Source organism: Megalops cyprinoides, chromosome 13 (assembly GCF_013368585.1).
Source record: "Megalops cyprinoides isolate fMegCyp1 chromosome 13, fMegCyp1.pri, whole genome shotgun sequence".
NCBI lineage: Eukaryota > Metazoa > Chordata > Actinopteri > Elopiformes > Megalopidae > Megalops > Megalops cyprinoides.
The window spans coordinates 23149776-23166750 of NC_050595.1; the positions used below are offsets into that span (position 1 = coordinate 23149776).

The 16975-nt window shown below is 42.0% G+C and overlaps 1 protein-coding gene across 1 annotated transcript; it reads right to left on the reverse strand.

Moving 5' to 3' along the window:
• Positions 1-331: 331 nt before the first annotated feature.
• Positions 332-16505, reverse strand: plekho2 (pleckstrin homology domain containing, family O member 2). Its single transcript, XM_036543148.1, has 6 exons — positions 16056-16505; positions 10954-11103; positions 10019-10141; positions 2956-3060; positions 2592-2690; positions 332-2138 (listed from the first exon to the last, which is right to left on the reverse strand). The coding sequence occupies exons 1-6, from the start codon at positions 16062-16064 to the stop codon at positions 411-413; spliced, it is 2214 nt and encodes a 737-aa protein (XP_036399041.1). The 5' UTR covers positions 16065-16505; the 3' UTR covers positions 332-410.
• Positions 16506-16975: the final 470 nt, after the last annotated feature.

Sequence of the window (16975 nt, forward strand, 5' to 3'; positions counted from 1 at the left end):
TGAAGGAGCATTATGTATTCTGAACAGAAACCTCCTTATTTAAATATTCATTCGATGACATTTTGAAAAAAACACACAAATTCAGTTAGCATATTACACAAAATATTAGACCCACAGCAACTGTGCTAAAGTCACCATCAGTGGAATGTGACCACCAAGATATCATAATACAGTAGAGTTTTTGTTAAAAATTGACCTTTCTATTAGAGGAATGGAAATAATTGCACTTTGTCAGAATGATATTATATATATATATATTTCTCAGCTACCATCTTTAGACAGGAGAACCTTGTTTTGCCCATGTGTGTGCCAGAGGCATGGCTTTTGGCAGCATTGGAAAAACAAGCTCCTGTTATGTAACTCATTAGTGGCCCGTTAATTCCCCTGCCTCATTTCATTTGCATCTGCGTTCACCAGCTCACTCTCTTGCTCTTCTTCTCTGTGTTTCCGGCCTCTTTGAGACTTCTGGCCTCTCGCAAGAACTGGTCGGCCTTCTTGAGCTTTTCCACGGCCTTCATCAGCAGCTCCTCAGGTGACAGATTCCCCTGCTCTCCCCCTTCCTGCGCCTTCAGTCCGGAGGACACTGTGTCGAGGAGCTCCACGGTGTTGTCCAGCTCCAGGGCCACTTTGCTCTGTAGCTCGCTGGCGTCATCGCCTGGTGGCGATCTGGGGAGTTCCTCAATGGGCTGCGGGCTCCTCGGCGGCGTCGGCTCCGACAGCAGGTCTCCCAGAGAGGCGGATTTCCCCTTCGAAGACAGCTTGAGGGGCAGGGGAGGGGTGGCAGGCTGCACGCTTCGTTTATTCCCTGCCTGCTTCAGAAGCTTCGCTTGCCTGGTTGCACCCTGCACAGGTTTCTCTTTTTGTGTTGCCTCGCCATCTGTGGTTTGCTTTTCGGCGGTGCCATCATCCTTGTTTAACCGCACCTGGCTGCTGTTCAGAGCAGAGACTTTCGTGGTCTCATCATCCTTGGTTTCCTCATGAGCATGTTGGCCACCATCACTGGACTTCTGCTCTTCCTGTTTCATTCTCTCAGGTGACACCAGATTCTCTGTCCCACCAGAAGACAGAACCTCTGCTACACCCTCATTCTCGGGTTTAGGAGGCGGTGCTTCGTCTTCTTCAGGTTTGGACAGATCTTGACCACCTGGAGCAAGGTCTGTTATATCAGGAACTCTTTCAGGATTTCCATTTGCACTCTTCGTTTCCAGAGAGGCAGCAACATCGACTGACCCCTCCTTAAAATTGCACGCCGCATCACCAACAGCCGCCGGCTTCAGTGGCTTCTTCTTCAGAGGCGTGGGTGGGCCAGGGCTCTTTTTGCTTAGTTCCGGAGATGGTTCCATAGAATTCATCCAATGCACAGAAGACTTCAGAGTCTCTGCACATGGTTCCTTGGCAGCTGCTGGGTGATCTTCAGCCACCACCTCATTGCTGTTGGAACCAGTATCTTGCACTTTAGGATCAGTTTCTGCTGGGCCAGACACCTCCTGATCAGTGACAATTTCAACAGATTCCTCAGGCATAGCGGAGCCTGTCTTTGCTTCTGCCTCAGGAGCAGAGGGAATGGAATCACCCTCGCTCACTGTTTCCTCTGAGGTGTTTCTTGGCTGGGTGTCAGGTGGTGTTTTCTCAAGTTTATCTTCCTCGCTGCCTTCAGTGTTGACAGGAGACTTTGGAGTCCCTTCTTCTGTTGACTGAGTGGGCTTCTTGTCTTTAGACGGAGGTGCTGGAGGCTTGATGGGATCTTTGCAAGGTGGAGGTGGAGATTCTGAAGGTGATGGAGTGACATGGGTGCCGTCAGACTCTTCTGAAGAGTCCTTAGGTTTGTTGGGAGGCGTTGGAGGGGTTGTGGGTTCTGTCTCTTGAGAGGCCTCCTTGGGTTTGTCCCCCTCAGCTGGGACATTAGGTTTGTTACCCTTTGAAGGGGGCATGGGGGGCTTCAGAACCTTTTTTGCAGGGGTGAGCTCCTCCTCAGGTGTTTCCTGTAGGCTCTCATTAAGTTTTGATGGTGGCATTGGGGGCTTGATAACTTCTTTAGGGGCATCCTCTTCAGCATTGACCTGATGGGTACCATTGGGTGTTTGGTCAACAGCATCAAGATCCAGCCTCAAAATCCCATCTGATGACACATTAGCAATCTGAAAGAAACAGAGGAGAGAGCAAACTCAGTCTGAGCCAAACATTCTACAAGACGGTATAGTGAACCTGGCACTTTCTTTATTAAAGAATCTGAAATGACTTAAGGCTTGATTCATTTTTCATGCATAGCTTTTGGCAGATTGCTGACACTGTTTTGCTTTTTGAGTTACTCACAACAGGAAGAAAAATCTTTCAGTAGCCTTCTAACAGAAGGCTGTTCCTAACCTCTCTCAGTCGTATTAGAACAAGCCATACAATGGTTTCAAGCCTTATGACCAAAGGATTCACTGATACTTCAGCTTTACATAGAAACTGTTTACTTTTCCGGCATTTCACTCCTGCTTTGCGTAATGCAAAGCAGGAAAACAGAATTCTGCCCCTTAGTCCAAAGGGTACCGCATGTTAAAAGGAAAGCCTATTTGTGATGGCTTCTTTGAAATACTAACACATACCTCCTTCATATGTATCCTTGTCGGCGGTCTGCGTCCTTGGTTCCCCTTAGGTCTTGAGCGTGTCACATGCTCCAAAGAACAACTTGCATCTACCTTCACCTGGGAACACAACAGAAGCAATATTGTTCTTAAATGTTTAATAAAAAATTACACATGAAAGAATGTTGAGAGAAAAGACTGGTTCAATAAATTGTTTAGAGTTATTGTGGGAGCGTGCTTCAATAGACAGAGGGTTGTTTCACTAATCAGGGTGGGCTCTGGTCCTATGAGAATTAAGCACCATGCTGAGTGGAAACACAGTATGACACAGCTGTTGAACTGTGCCTCAAAAACAGGAAAGTCAAGGGAAACAAAGAAAGAGTACCTCATCAAAGATTTTGTTTTTGGCTCTGCTGATACCATCACTGATAGCTTTAATCCAAGCCTCCTTCTCTTCGGGATTTTGAGCCTGAATCTTGATGTCATGAACCTTGAAATCACATTGATACTACAATTAAAAATCAGAGTGATACTACCATCAAATCAAATTACAAAGGATACAAATCACAAGGATACAAATTACAAATCACAAGGATACAACGACACATTTTAGTGATATCACCTTTACAAATGCACTAAGACTGACACAGGAGCACAACAATATTACACCTGACAACAGCTAAAAGCACTTCACTTGGAAATGAACCAGACTTACATCAAGACAAGCCCACAATATTTGTTACGACTGAGGGTACAGGATGATGAAGCCATTGTTTTAATTACAACGTCAAAGCCACAACAACTGCAAACCACTTCTGATGTTTGGAGACAGGCCTGTAATTGAAATAAGCATTCTGATACAGACATAATGGACCTCTTTGCCTGACAGAAATGACAGATGTTAATTGCATGATCCTAGAAGTAATTAAGATTCTACAGGGTGAGGCTGAGGAAGTGTGCTCACAACCCCTTAAGAAGCTTTTTGTTTCTCTCAGCCTCCGCTAGACTTACACAACATTGCTGGTGTATCCATGGAGAGGCTTGCCTGACAGCCAAGTTACTAAAATACCCGTGCTGGCAGAAATTAATTTTGGCCCATGGTTTGTCCAGTAAGTCCGATCTAACTGTTCATTTTATTTCTTGACAGCTCATTATGAACAACTATGAACACTCTTGTTGACTGAAAGATAACAACCAACAAAGCCAGAAGGTTGTTCTGCATTTACCATCTCAAACAAATTATTCTGGCTGAATGAAGGTTAATGTTCCTATCAATAAAGTTTTCTTCAAAAATTTCAGTGGCTGGGCCAGAATCTTCATATAAAAAACACTGTTTGGTCTTGGACAGTTCTATGGTCTAAAAAGGTGCTCTTTAGGTGGAATCCCACCTGCCAGAAGCACAGGCCCCCTCTACACTATACAAACAGCTGGATCCTACACTGGGTGTACTATAGCATGCTGATCTTCAAACACTTTTGCTGTTACTTGATACTCTAAAGCTAAGTATTACCAATTCTGTCTACACAAAACCCACATTATTGTATGGGGAACATTTTACATGCATATTCTACATTCTTACAAAGTGTGTTATGTAATAATAATTGTCTTTACCTTTACAAATAATGGGCTAACAAGTGGCTTGGACAAGGAGGTCAAGGTCAAGGTCAAGCCCCACAGCTGTGCCATCTTCTGATGATAACATAGAGTCCACAAAGGCTTTGTTCCACCATGGATAGAGGTAGATAGGTTGGCCAAAGTTCCCTTGTCGCACCGCCTAGCTACTATCATCAGGGGAATACGCGTGTTTTCAACTTGGTGTTGAGTAGTCATTAGAAAAAGGGGAAAAAATAATTGACATCATCACAACTGATGTAAATGCCTACAACCATCAAGTAACAATGAGGTTCAAAGTAAACAAACCCTCCTCTTGATTCTGTCTGGAGTCAACTTCATGACCTTTGACCTGGTGACCTGTGATGCAAAGCACTGACCTCATTTCATCTGAAGGTTATATTTCACTTTAGACTGTTCCATCTCACATTGGGTGTGGTTGTGGGTTGTAGATAGGAGGTTGTTTTTTTAATTGACAGCAAAAAATCAGCTGCAGCCAGATCTCACTGAAGTGTTACGCTAGATCACATTATAAGACAGAAACGACCACAGTTACAGCTGCTGTGTATCTCACAGGAATAATAAGCTAGCTGTAGGAAGGGAAGGTAAAACCAAACAAATTCATTGAGATAGGTGGTAGCAAAACAACACTGACATGATTATCCATCTCTTTTTATTCACAAAAAATAGGGTGTTCATATGGCATAGTGAGATATTGTCACCGGTGTAATGACTGCAGAACTTTTATGTTGTCTGCCATTTACACTAGTTGTTGGCACTTACTGATAGCACTTTTAAAGGGCACATTGTACTGTCCTCTGGAAAATTATCAAGACTTTGTCTTACAATTAGAATTCATCATTGTTTATATAATTAGAGCCTGTAAATAGATCGATGTTTTCTAGAGGTTTTTCAACTACAACCCAGGGGAAAATGTTTGCACTAAACACACACCAATTACATGGACTTTAAAAGGCTGATTTATAAAAGCTTGGTACACCCAAGCAAATACACTGCCTGAATTTTATCACCTCACAGTATAACCTTAGGTGCCTTTTAAGTGACTCTTAAGTAACTATTTTTAGTGCACACCACACAGAAGTGGCAAAAACTGAGAAAACAAAATCTAAGCAGCCCCTGGTCCCACCTAATCTTTTTTTATTTATTCCTGGCAACATTATAACATTGACCTCTTGATATACCTTTAGGAAAAACAGAACTTTGCAAGCAACATAGAGAATCAAAGGCTTAGCCAAGCCTTCCCAGGGATCCAAGGTATACGAGTGACTTGACCACAGTCAAACAGAGAGTCCAGAGCTGGCCATGGGCCTAAAACCCCCCTCTGCTGGCTGGGAGCCGACAGCTCTGGCTGGAGAGGTCGTACAGCTTAGTGCACAGACATCTCTGAAGATAAGAAACTCTGTGTCCAGAAAAGACATCCACAGGATATAATAGGTAGCAACAACAATATACACGTATATCCTTGAATGTGTTTACCAAAGGAAGCCAGGGGTCTTTGTTTCTCCTGGGACAAAGCCTGTGGCCTAAAAATCCTGCTGAGTCCACAAGGCTACGACAAATTCTGAACATGCATGAATTGCTTGTGTGTCTGCGAAGACGGTTTGCTCCCTTTTTCAGCCTGGGATTACTAACTTTCAGATAGATCATCGTGAAATATAAATTAAACTCTGTGATGTTTACACTTACTTTATGTTTTCGTTATTATAAAAGCTATTATTACGTAGCCTATTGTTGTGAGCTGTTTGGTTAATGTGAAGCTTGTTTGGGCTGCTGTGTCTTGTGAGGCCCTGCATGTGGTCCCCACCAGGAGACTTTAAAAGGGGCTTCGCTATGACTCTCTGGTTTCAAATACAAACAAGCACATAGCCAGTGTCACGGCTTATTTAAGCTGCAATTACCCACACTGGAAAAGTAATAAATGTATTTAAGTATTAACCCTACTTCCCTGCAGCTGGTAATACTAACTGAAGAATACGGCCTATCAGCATGAGGGATTCTCAGCTGTGCTGATACAGTGCTGTAATGGCAGTTTACTTCTGAATAACAGCATAACAAAACTGTATGTGGACTAAAGTAGAAAAGAGCTTTTTACAGAACACTACCAGGTTGTTGTATGTTGTATTTTTTCCCCTGAAACAACACCAGCAAACTTCATTTCTACAGCATTCATGACGTTTAATAACATTTATACCACAGCGAGGCTCAGCTTCATAAATACTCTTTCCAGACCTCTGTAAAAACTGCAGCATTTTTAATAAAGCTGTACAAGGCGGTGCCTGAGTCATTTCACTGGCTGGTGGCTGCACTAGACTGGCAGGAAAAAGTGAGACGCGGGATGCGGTGTTCAGCTACTGGCTTTCAGTGCAGCCTCTTTCGAAAGGCCTCTCTCCGACATCTGCTCTGGTCTGACCTGCCAGCCAGTTCTGCTGTCTCGTCATCTGGTAGTAATACAGCGCTTTACCACTTCGCCCAGTCCGAGTCTGTGAGACACGTTCATGAGAGATGCTGGAAGAAGACGTCAGATGGTTATTGTGGTTCGATCCTATCATGTAGTGGTAGGTGGAGGCGAGGGGGGGGGGGGGGGGGGGGGGGGGGGGGGGCTGTTTCAAGTTAATGTTCAAGTTAGAGTTCTATCGAATTGTCTGTGATTTAGGGTATAACATACTTTCAGAATTTGTGCTCTTTTGTATTATCTCTGTCATCATTACTTTCCATTTGAGGAGTATTTCCACCACCTCAAGCCATCTGTACATGCCATGGAAATATATGCTCCGTGACAGCTGGAGGTATCATTTACATTTAGTTTCCACGGTGCACAGTTTTTGCAAAAAACAGTTGTGAATTTGATTTTTTATATTAAATAAAGTTAGAACATACTGTGTCAGTTATTGTGTGACTTCAAGTTAGCATTTTCACTTCAAGTTAGCACTCATCAGAAACTAACATGGGAAATAAGAGTCTTGGATTCTATCTTGGATTCCAATATCTGAGTGATGCAACAATTGCAAGAAATATGTGACAAACTGTTCCATTACACCAGACACCTTCAACATCTACAAAAAAATTTGCAATGATTAACCATTACCATACAATATCATTTCTGTCCACCATTCCTACCCAGCAGGACTTGCATTTTGAATGAGTGAGAAAATATGGCTTCATACCAACAGAGAGTTTATCAGAAGTGACTGCAGTAAGTCCAGTCTATCTGCTCTGCATTTCATATTAGATTTTTTTTGCTCTGATGCTAAAGATTTGCTAGGAAGTTAAGAGAAGCTTCAATGAAAACATCAATTCAGGTTTACTCTCTTCCTTCAAGAATTAAATGATAGAAAAACACTAGAGACACAGGTCAAAATAATGGCTGCAGAATCACCTGCTGCCCCTGTACAGAAAATGGTATCTTTTTACCAACAGCTGTGGCTGAAGTCTGATAGACATCCACTGCCTGTAACTTCAGGGAAAATAGGGTTAAAAACACTGCGCTTGTGTTATCTCCCATTCACTTCCTTTCCAGCTGGGCAGAGTTGACATGCAGGCAGATGAGGAAGGCCCTTTTTTTCAAACTGAACTTATGTACTGTGTGGTCAGGTCTAGCAATTTCACCACACCGTTTTTTTAAAATTACATTTACCCAGACTGGTGGTGGTTACAGACAGGCGATAATGGGCCGAGCAGAACGAAGCTCAACCCTTGCATCTTTAATTATGTGACATTTCTGTCTCGTGTCGAAAAGCTGAGCACATAAAGACCAGTGCCACCCATTAAACAGACAGCCTTGTTTAAAGCTGAATCGTACATGCATGCTCGTTCAGGGCAGACAGCAGTAATGGGAGAGTGAGGCTTCATAACCCTTAAAAATGGGCGTAGCTATCACTATCATGATCCATCGATGAAACACTGATTTGAAGCAGTGTTTTGAGTAGTGTTTTGTTACAGGAAGGAAAGTCTTTCATTCTGAATGCTTTTCCCCCTTTACAAAACCCTATTTTGGAATCGCTGAATTGTATACTAGACACGTCTCACCGCAACAACCTTTGCGCTCGCACAGGAGCAAAATGCAGTCCTCCACACTCCACTACACATGCACGCAGCTATTTTTTGCACTGCGACACACAACGTGCTACAGTGGAGTGGGTGCTCACTAGAGGGTAGACACAACTCTGCTGACGTCATCGGAGCAACTTGTAGGTACCTGAAGAATCGCAGGGTGCCTGGGCGCCACGAGACAAGCAAACTCTGTCAATATGCCAACGTTTATCCCCCAGGGAATGTAGACAATTTGTTCTGCAGCTGTGGGCTACTGGTTAATGTCAGCTGATGACATGGCTAGGATCAAACTAGGGCCATAGAACTCAGTTTGCACTGAAGGTGAGGACTTTATCCACTGAGCTACTTGGGAGGCCACAAAAATTCTTCTAACACCTACAAACAGATGACTGACAACACCTAATATAGGCTTCATCTCACCTCATTCTCACATCAGTACAAGAAAGCTTGTTTCCGCTTTGTCAGTAGATTTCTGAGAGTGTCAAACAGGCAGTCTTATACAACGGCACACAGTTCTGTTCCTGTTCTCAGTATATCACTATAGAGACGGGGGTTCTTGTTAGTTTAGCCTGTGTGCCAGTGTATACAGAGTGTCTCATTGCGGTGCTACCTCTACAGCAACTCTAGAAAATACATGACTGCACCTCTATGGCGCCCAATGCCCCCGGCCAGTAGCTATTACTTACAGTGTATGTGTGTTTGACCAGATCGTTACCCAGTGAGTCACCTCTACCTCTGTTGAGCACCGAGTCTCCAAACCAAGAATTCTGGTTTGAGGCCGTTTTGATGCGGCCTGAAGTATTTGCACACCCGGATCTAAAACTTCAAGTGGTTCAGTGAGAGCCCTGGAGGATCAGAGAGAAGGACTAAACCTTCCCTGTGTCATGAGGCAGAGAGTTTAAGTAGGGGTGGGCCAAGCGTTTCACGCCTTTCCCTTTAACAGCTTGATTGCTAAGAGACAGGGTTTAACCGTTACCAAAAATGACCACTCCTTGAGGGAGGAAATGTATCTAATACTTGCATGTCTCCACATTCAGACTAGGGTCCTGTAAGCCTAAAGCCTGCCTCCTCCTCTAGCCACTTGTCAGGTTGAAGGCCTTTACAAGCATTGCCTGTAGCTTCACTGTAGTTTCTTTTAAATCAGTTAACTTTTCACTCAATTTTTTCAAAAATTCATTTGTCACTGAGTACAATTGACACACCCACAATATATATTCTACACATGATCCTTGGTGTCTACAATTGAGAGATGATTGTAGAAAAACAATTGTAGAATAACATTTTTAGGCTGGGCTTTGTATTCCTCCAGTCCCTCAGATGAAAAGTTCCATCTGAACAGTAAGGCCTGCTTGTGTAAACAAGAGGTCAGTCAGGGTACGATCCAGGGTGAAACACACAACAATCATAAAAACTATCAAATTTTACATTTTGACTAGATGTCTTTAAAATAATCTTAGTTGCCCACAGCTGATTAAATGTACTTGTGCATATGCAGTTCCATTTGAGACAGTAGCTTTTTTCACTAACAGCGCAGTAATATCTGCTAAAAAACAACCAATGACACAGCAGGTGAGTTAGGACCAGGTCTGTCCTGTGCTGATGACAATACAATGACTCTGTGGCTATCTGCACATATTCTGATCTCTTTGTCAGCTGCTGTGTAGCGGTCAATGACCTGATGTATCTTCAAGGACCCACAATGCTCAGGAAAACATATCAAGACTCTGTACCCAGACACCCAACACGTTGGTCCTGACAGAACTCACCTTATTCCCACACTTGGGTGATCGTATAAGAACCAGCCTGTTCTTCTTCTTGAACGCGCTCCGTAATTCGTGGCACTTCTCATAGTTCTCCAGGTCCACTCGTTCTAAGCAGTTCTGTAAATCCTGCACCAAAGAGGAAGCATCTTGTTCATTTTTCAGAACCAAATTATAGCTTTAAAAAATTATTCACCTTTCTGAATGAACCAGTCTCCAAGAGTTCAACTTCAGTCTCACAACTGTAATAATTTAGGCACGATACTGCAGCGAGTAAAATAGATACTCCATCTATTTTGGACCACATCATGCTGTTCTTTTTGACAAAAGTGTGTTCACTTCGTAAGGCCTCAATTACAGAGAGGCAATTCTGACACATATCAGTACCCTCAGCAGCTTAACTCTGGTTAATGCCACTGCAATGTCTTCAAAAGTCTAAAGAATAATTCAGCTCTCTGCTGCACAAGGAACTGACATGACACACACTCCAGTCTCAAGTAGTAAAAGTAAGAAAACAGATGCAGAAATTTTAGAATGATGTGAAATAGCTCATGAATGACATACTCCTCGACCTCAGCTGTGCAAATACTCAGCGCAGCTATATTTTAGGGATTCAAACATCTGTAAAACAATGACATAACCTGTCACAAAACAGCGGGACAATTCACATTATTGTTTTATGCTAACAGCACATATTTATCTTTACTTAAATGACACAGGCTCCTCTACTCTGCACATCTGGAAGCAGAGAGGAAGAGCACTGTCAACAATGTCTGTTCTTTCAGCAAGAGCTTCCTGCTCTTATTTTGTATTTGTTCAAAAACATAAACACATGTAAAAAAAAAAATGTAAAAAAATAATGAAAAAAAAACTTCCTGAAGAAACTTTCTTCCTGGGGACTGATACGGTACATGTCTTTAACCAAGTACAGTTCACTCTACCTCATTCTCATAGACCACTATCTCAGTCTTCTCCAGCTGGATGAAACGGTCCTTATAGGTTCCCAGAAACTTCCCAGAGGATTTTTTTACCCAGCCTGCTTTGCCTGTGCACTTGGCCTCTTTGGGCTTGGCTGTGTCCCCTTTCACACCCTGCAGTGTATGGGAAGGCAAGAGAGAGAAAGTAATCAATGTCTCGCCCGCAAACCCACACACGATTCCCATCTGGCAAGTGAGGGAGAGAGTATTTCGCCTGGAAAAATGACCTTGCCCTTTGCAGTGGAGCACCGGTGAGACAACCCTGGTGTTTCAGCCTGAAATGGAGTGGACTACAGAGGGGAACACACATCTGAAAGTGGAATGTGCATTCATATTTTACGCAAGTGCTTGGCAAAAATAATGCAGTAAGGACAGGTGTATTGAGGTTTACTGATGTACAACTCCCTGAAAGTGATGTATTTACAAGTGGAAAAAAAAATCATAACAATGTTTTAACTACAGAGGGGTCCTTGTCAGGTCATTGTGATGATGTCAACAGTCACCTGCCAAAACATAGAAAGTTGAAAATATACAAATCTTCATGGATGACAAATGAATGACAAATTGAAAATTTTAACATAAATAAAAGCATTCTACAGAAACCATGAAAAACTTCAGATTTATATCTCCTGTAAGCTTAGACATACCGCCCATAATACTTGAATGAATATTAGGTAAGACATATGGAATATGGTATTTGGAATTGCAATTAACATATTTACAGCGCTGACGTTTCAAAAATAACCCACAGAACATTCAAATCTGGAGCATAATCACATGGGTTGGTCAGAGGGATAATACTGATTATCTGAGAGATAAAAGTCAAGCAAACTGAAGGCATGTAAAATGTATTGCATAGATATTTGTTGTTTTGCCTTGGTGCATTTTCACTGCTGGTCTAGTTTAGGCTTCCCCTTCTCAGCTGGCAAAAAAAAACCTGTGAAAGAAAATTATTTCAGGGTGGGTGTCATTTGAATAGTGTGAACTTTGTTATCTCAACAGAACTAAGCTAAGTATCACTGTACTAATTTCTTTTTGAGGAAACTGTGTTGTATTTTCACAGCATTGCTTAGCACTGCAAGAATTCACGTGGTGTTGTATAGCAATCAAGTGATTGTTATTGTTTTGTGTTTGTGGTTAGTTTTAGTTAGTGCACTTCACGTGGCAGCCTAATTAGTCAGTAGATTAGGCTTCTCCTCTCTCAGTTAGCTGCTCGTCTGCTCTTTAGCTAAACAGGTCATTTATTGGGTGTGTCCACAATGAAACGGCAGCTTCGTTTCTCAGCCTCGTCACAGGAAGACTCGGTTGTACAAAGACTGTCTGTGAGAGTCCAGCTAGGGAGGCCACTGGAGGAGGCCCTGAGTATGTTGGTATTGTGCTGGACTGGTATACCCCTTCTGGATATATTGTGTTGCACTTCTGTGTTAGGCCAGGTGTACATTTGTGGTCTCAGCCTGTGTTTGACACTGACTCTTCAAGTGTGGATGCTGGTGTCCTTGTTTGTGCAACGTTTTGTGTCATTTTGCTGGATGCTCTGAGTAGATGTAAATATAACATTAAATGCCTTCACATCTGGTACAACTGGATGTCAAAAATGTAAACATAATGTTAAATGTACTTATCTTGTGCATCGTTTTGAATAAGAGCACCTGCTAAGTGAGATGTGTAAATGTAAATGGATATTAGAATATCAGTGGAATACCCTAATACTGTATAATTCATTCCATCACTAGGGATCAAAGCAGGTAATTTAGAAATGGGAGTACAAAGATATGGAAGAGGTGGTGTGACAATGGTTAACAACGCTGTACCACCATGCAAAGGTTGTGTAATGAATTACAAGAAGGAACAGGGTTCCAGTAAAAGGGAACTGATCAAAGGACTAACATGAGAGGCGTGAGGAAGAGGGACAACAGAAAAAGCACAAGCAGCACACAACAGTATTGATAGGTATAGAACAGGTACAAAAATTCACTTCAGGCACCATGCAGACACTATATGAGACATATTATCCGTCCCTGCGTTCATCCTTTGTTGCTGAATAAGAACGCAGGTACCCCTTCAAAATGTCTGGCAGAACTCCTGGGCTCTCAGAACTATAGAAGGAAATTCCACAGGATGTCTTTACAGTGGTCAACAGGAGTATTTTTCCACTTTCACTTTGTTTACTACCCTTCACAAACCGCATCTGCTAGTGTTGATCATGCAAACGCACTTAAAGAGAAGGCATTGACAAACTGGGGGGGTCTATTGTGACCATGTCATACATAGTTGACAGGGGAAATGTGGATGCACACCTGAAGCCTGGCACCCCAGGGTGTCACAATGTCAGGGACAGGACACACTGGGATGGGCCCTCTATTCTTCTCATGCTGGGGGGGAACCAGACCACCACAAACAAGGCTACTGTGCTCTGCCAGAGTGGGTGTGGAGGGGAAAATTATTCTACAAAACAGCTGTTTGCAGACATGGAGGATGATGGACTCACTCCCTAATCATGGTGGAATAATGCTACATTAGCCTAATAGCCGATTAAGATCCCTGTACAAAAATGCAACCATTTGAAATCTGGGTTGCTGTAAAACTATATATATATAAAACTCAGAACTTGCTGGAAATTTAGCTAGGCAATTAGAACGCTGCTCAGTTAAACGATGGTACATAATGGAAAATCATCTGGCATTGTATCTACAATGCAGCTGTGTCAAGCTGGCATCAGATTTTGATAGCTGAATTTCAAACAGACACTTTTCTTAACAAGGAATGAGACCAACTGATGTGAGGTCATTCCTTAATAACAGATTTGATCATTTCTGGAAAAGTAAAGTGACCCACAAGCAATTAATATTCACAAAATAAATAAAGTTTGATGCGCTTAAAAACCACTTTGCTGGGATTTGCAGTAAAGAAAAATAAATTGTCATATGCTTTTGATACACCCTTTCAATCAACCCACCATCCCTCAAAAACCCCCCTAGTGTCACCTAGTGTCCAATTAGTCTGTGAGGGAACAAATGAAACACACAGCCTTCATAAATTAAGGCCTAGAACAAATGGAAGGAAGTCCCACAGCAACACACATCCACCCCAACTACTAATAAAAAAGGTTTGCTTGATTTTGTAGGAACTACAAACTACACGCTTATTGTATGCTACATGCTTCAGTGTTTTTGAGGATGAGTCCTTTGTCTTGTACAGCAGAATGCATGATCAGTGCCAAAGTGGCACATTTTTTTTTTTTTTTTTTTTTGTAACTTTTTGGCACGCTGTCCTTGACAGTGAATTTCCCTCGCATTAAACCTGACGACTACCGATTTAGAAAGCTACAGAAATAATGTGAAGCTAAAGACCGTTCTCTGATTAAGGCAGAAAGCGGAAACATTACGTGTGAAGTGGAAAAGTGCCACATTACCAGTCAGTAATCTACTATTGCGCTCACAGCAAGAGCATTTGCTCTATTACTTATGACATATGCAAATACAATTTAAGGGGATATGAGGACATCGTATTCAGCACGATAACGAATGAACTCTTGTTTGAGCTTTTGCCATGACAAAAGGGGTACGCTTTACGAAATTACATTCCTGGAGACACTTGCACAATTGCATTAGCCTGTGTGTGTAGTAAGTAATGAGTGTGAGTAACTACGCATAAGTGAATAGTTCCACTACTTAATTTTACATTAACACTCATAAATTTGAAAAGACACACAAATTCGCACAGGAAACACATGATAAATTCCAATTAAGCAACATCTAAACAGTACAGAACCATTCTCAAACAAACGAAATAGGGCGCATTAGTAACATTTCGCTATAAATCATAACCCCGCAGAGCCATGTCCATGGTTGTAATAATAGCATGACAATTTACTGTCACTGACTTGTATTAGTTCCTGTTTTATGCTATAGTTCCTGAAATTCTTCCCTCTCTTTCGCTTAAACAATAGTTCTAACGGAAGATTAATAAACTTTCGTTTGTAACTACTCCATTGAAGCTTGGCCTTAATACTACCGTGACAAGTCATATCTAAACGCGAAATTGAATGGAACTGCTCAAAAGGTTAAAATCTCACAAAATGGATAGCAGGTTACAGGCATGTTTTCTAGGTTTATGTAATCGTGAAAACAATGCCAAATGCGCCAAGCAATATGAAATCATCACTGATGGTGGTGATATAGTGTCATTCAATTCGCTACGAGTTAATAAGATGAACTTAATTTTTCAAGCACATGGACGTGTTCAAAGTCGTGGATCGTTGCACAATGTTTGCATTACAAGCGCAGCCCCTCCTATGTTTTCTTCATGCATCACCATGGTCACTGAAGAGCCGGCTGGAGGCACGTCATTTGGTCCGAAAAGGACTGGGTTGGTAGCTCTTTAAACTGCAAAGCAGCAGAGCTGGCGGGGCTTGCAGGTTGGCAGGTGCGTAAGAGCTCAGTTCTACAGCTGTTTGTGATATTACAAAGCACAGACAGGCCGGAAAGCACGGGTCGTCTAGTAATCTCCTGCTATGCCGTTTTAAAATTCATATTTATCCAAATCACAATGACAAAATAGTAACGCAGTCTCTTAAAATATTAAATACAAATGGGTGTCATTCAGTTACCATGGAAACGCTTAAACTGAGAGCCTTTATACAACTTGTTTGTTATTATTTCAAGGCAAAAAGTTATAATCAAACGACATACAATCAGCATCGAACCACCAAGATAGCGAAGCCATCTCCCAGGGCAGGCTAAAACACTGACATCGGTCGCGTAACTTTTTCGTTTTTAAACTAATCTCTCAAAATTACAAATAACATTTAGTCTGTTAGTTGGTACCCGGCTTTGATTTGAAGTGAAAAACTTTGTGATTCGTGACTCACTGAGTAGCCTACTAATGGCATCTCAGTAGAAAGTTGAGACAGTATTTATTTGACATCGTAATACGTATAAGAATGTCCTCTGCCCAGTTATACAAATATGTGCATCCTTTATGTACATAAACATTAAGATGTGAAAGTAAACAGCGAAAGCAACTTGGACCCTACCAAAACTCTGCCCATTGCGAGTCATACTCACATCTTCCATGATAAGAAAAAACTAAGATCCGTTATGTCTGTACGAAAACACGCGATGACGAATTTATCTTTTACAACATAAAAATAGTTTTCTTCTCTCAGCCGTCCACTTTCTTATATCCACCATGACGCGAGGATGGGCAAAATAGGAACTGCAAAAGTTTCAACCCTGGTGTTTCTTGTCTCCTTTTTCCTCTTTTGACTCAGTGCTACGAAACAATTTTTTCTAAAGTTTGGTTTCCGGTAAGTCCCAGTAAGCCTCCGCAAGCAGACAACTATCGTTTAGATGGAAGTGAATCTTCGAGGTCAACTTGCCGCAATGATGGACGGGTGGCAGGAATTCAAAAAAACATTTGTTGCTCTCGGTAGACCGCCTTGAATAAAGTACACGGAACACTACACCAATAAGTCCTTCGCAACTTTATTTGATGCTGTGAGTACAAGTCGCTGAACTTCAGCACGCGAAACACTGAATGCGGCCACCGGCAGCAGCATAGAGACTGCATCCTCACTGGTGACGGTGACAGTCGAATCTCTGATCAACGGTAGAACTTAAACAACGTAGCAAATGTAAATATATCCACTGACACCTTTCCAAACTGTTTACGCTTCATCCATGATGTGGGCCGTTTGTTTCTTATCACGTTTGAGCTCGACTTGACACAGCTTTAATTTTGAAAGATACAAAGTGAAAGTGTCAAGTTAGAAAGGTTTACTTCGTCTTTGACATCTTTTAGAATTGTAAAAAATATGCGACGTGAGTCTTCACAGTACACACACCTTCAGCTTTTAGGTAACGACATTGGAGTAATTATGGTGAATGGGCACAAGCCTGTTCTATAAATGGTATTAATAAGTTGGCAATACTGTACTGCAAACAAAGTGTAATCTGTGAGGTATTATCTTACTATACACATTGAC

What these genes read in the sequence shown, in the direction of transcription:
- plekho2 (XM_036543148.1), bottom strand. An exon ending in TAGTGGTCTATGAGAATGAG is followed by an intron (nt 10,142 to 10,953) that starts GTAGAGTGAACT and finishes TCTTTGGTGCAG; the next exon opens with GATTTACAGAACTGCTTAGA. An exon ending in AAAACAAAATCTTTGATGAG is followed by an intron (nt 2,691 to 2,955) that starts GTACTCTTTCTT and finishes TTGTGTTCCCAG; the next exon opens with GTGAAGGTAGATGCAAGTTG.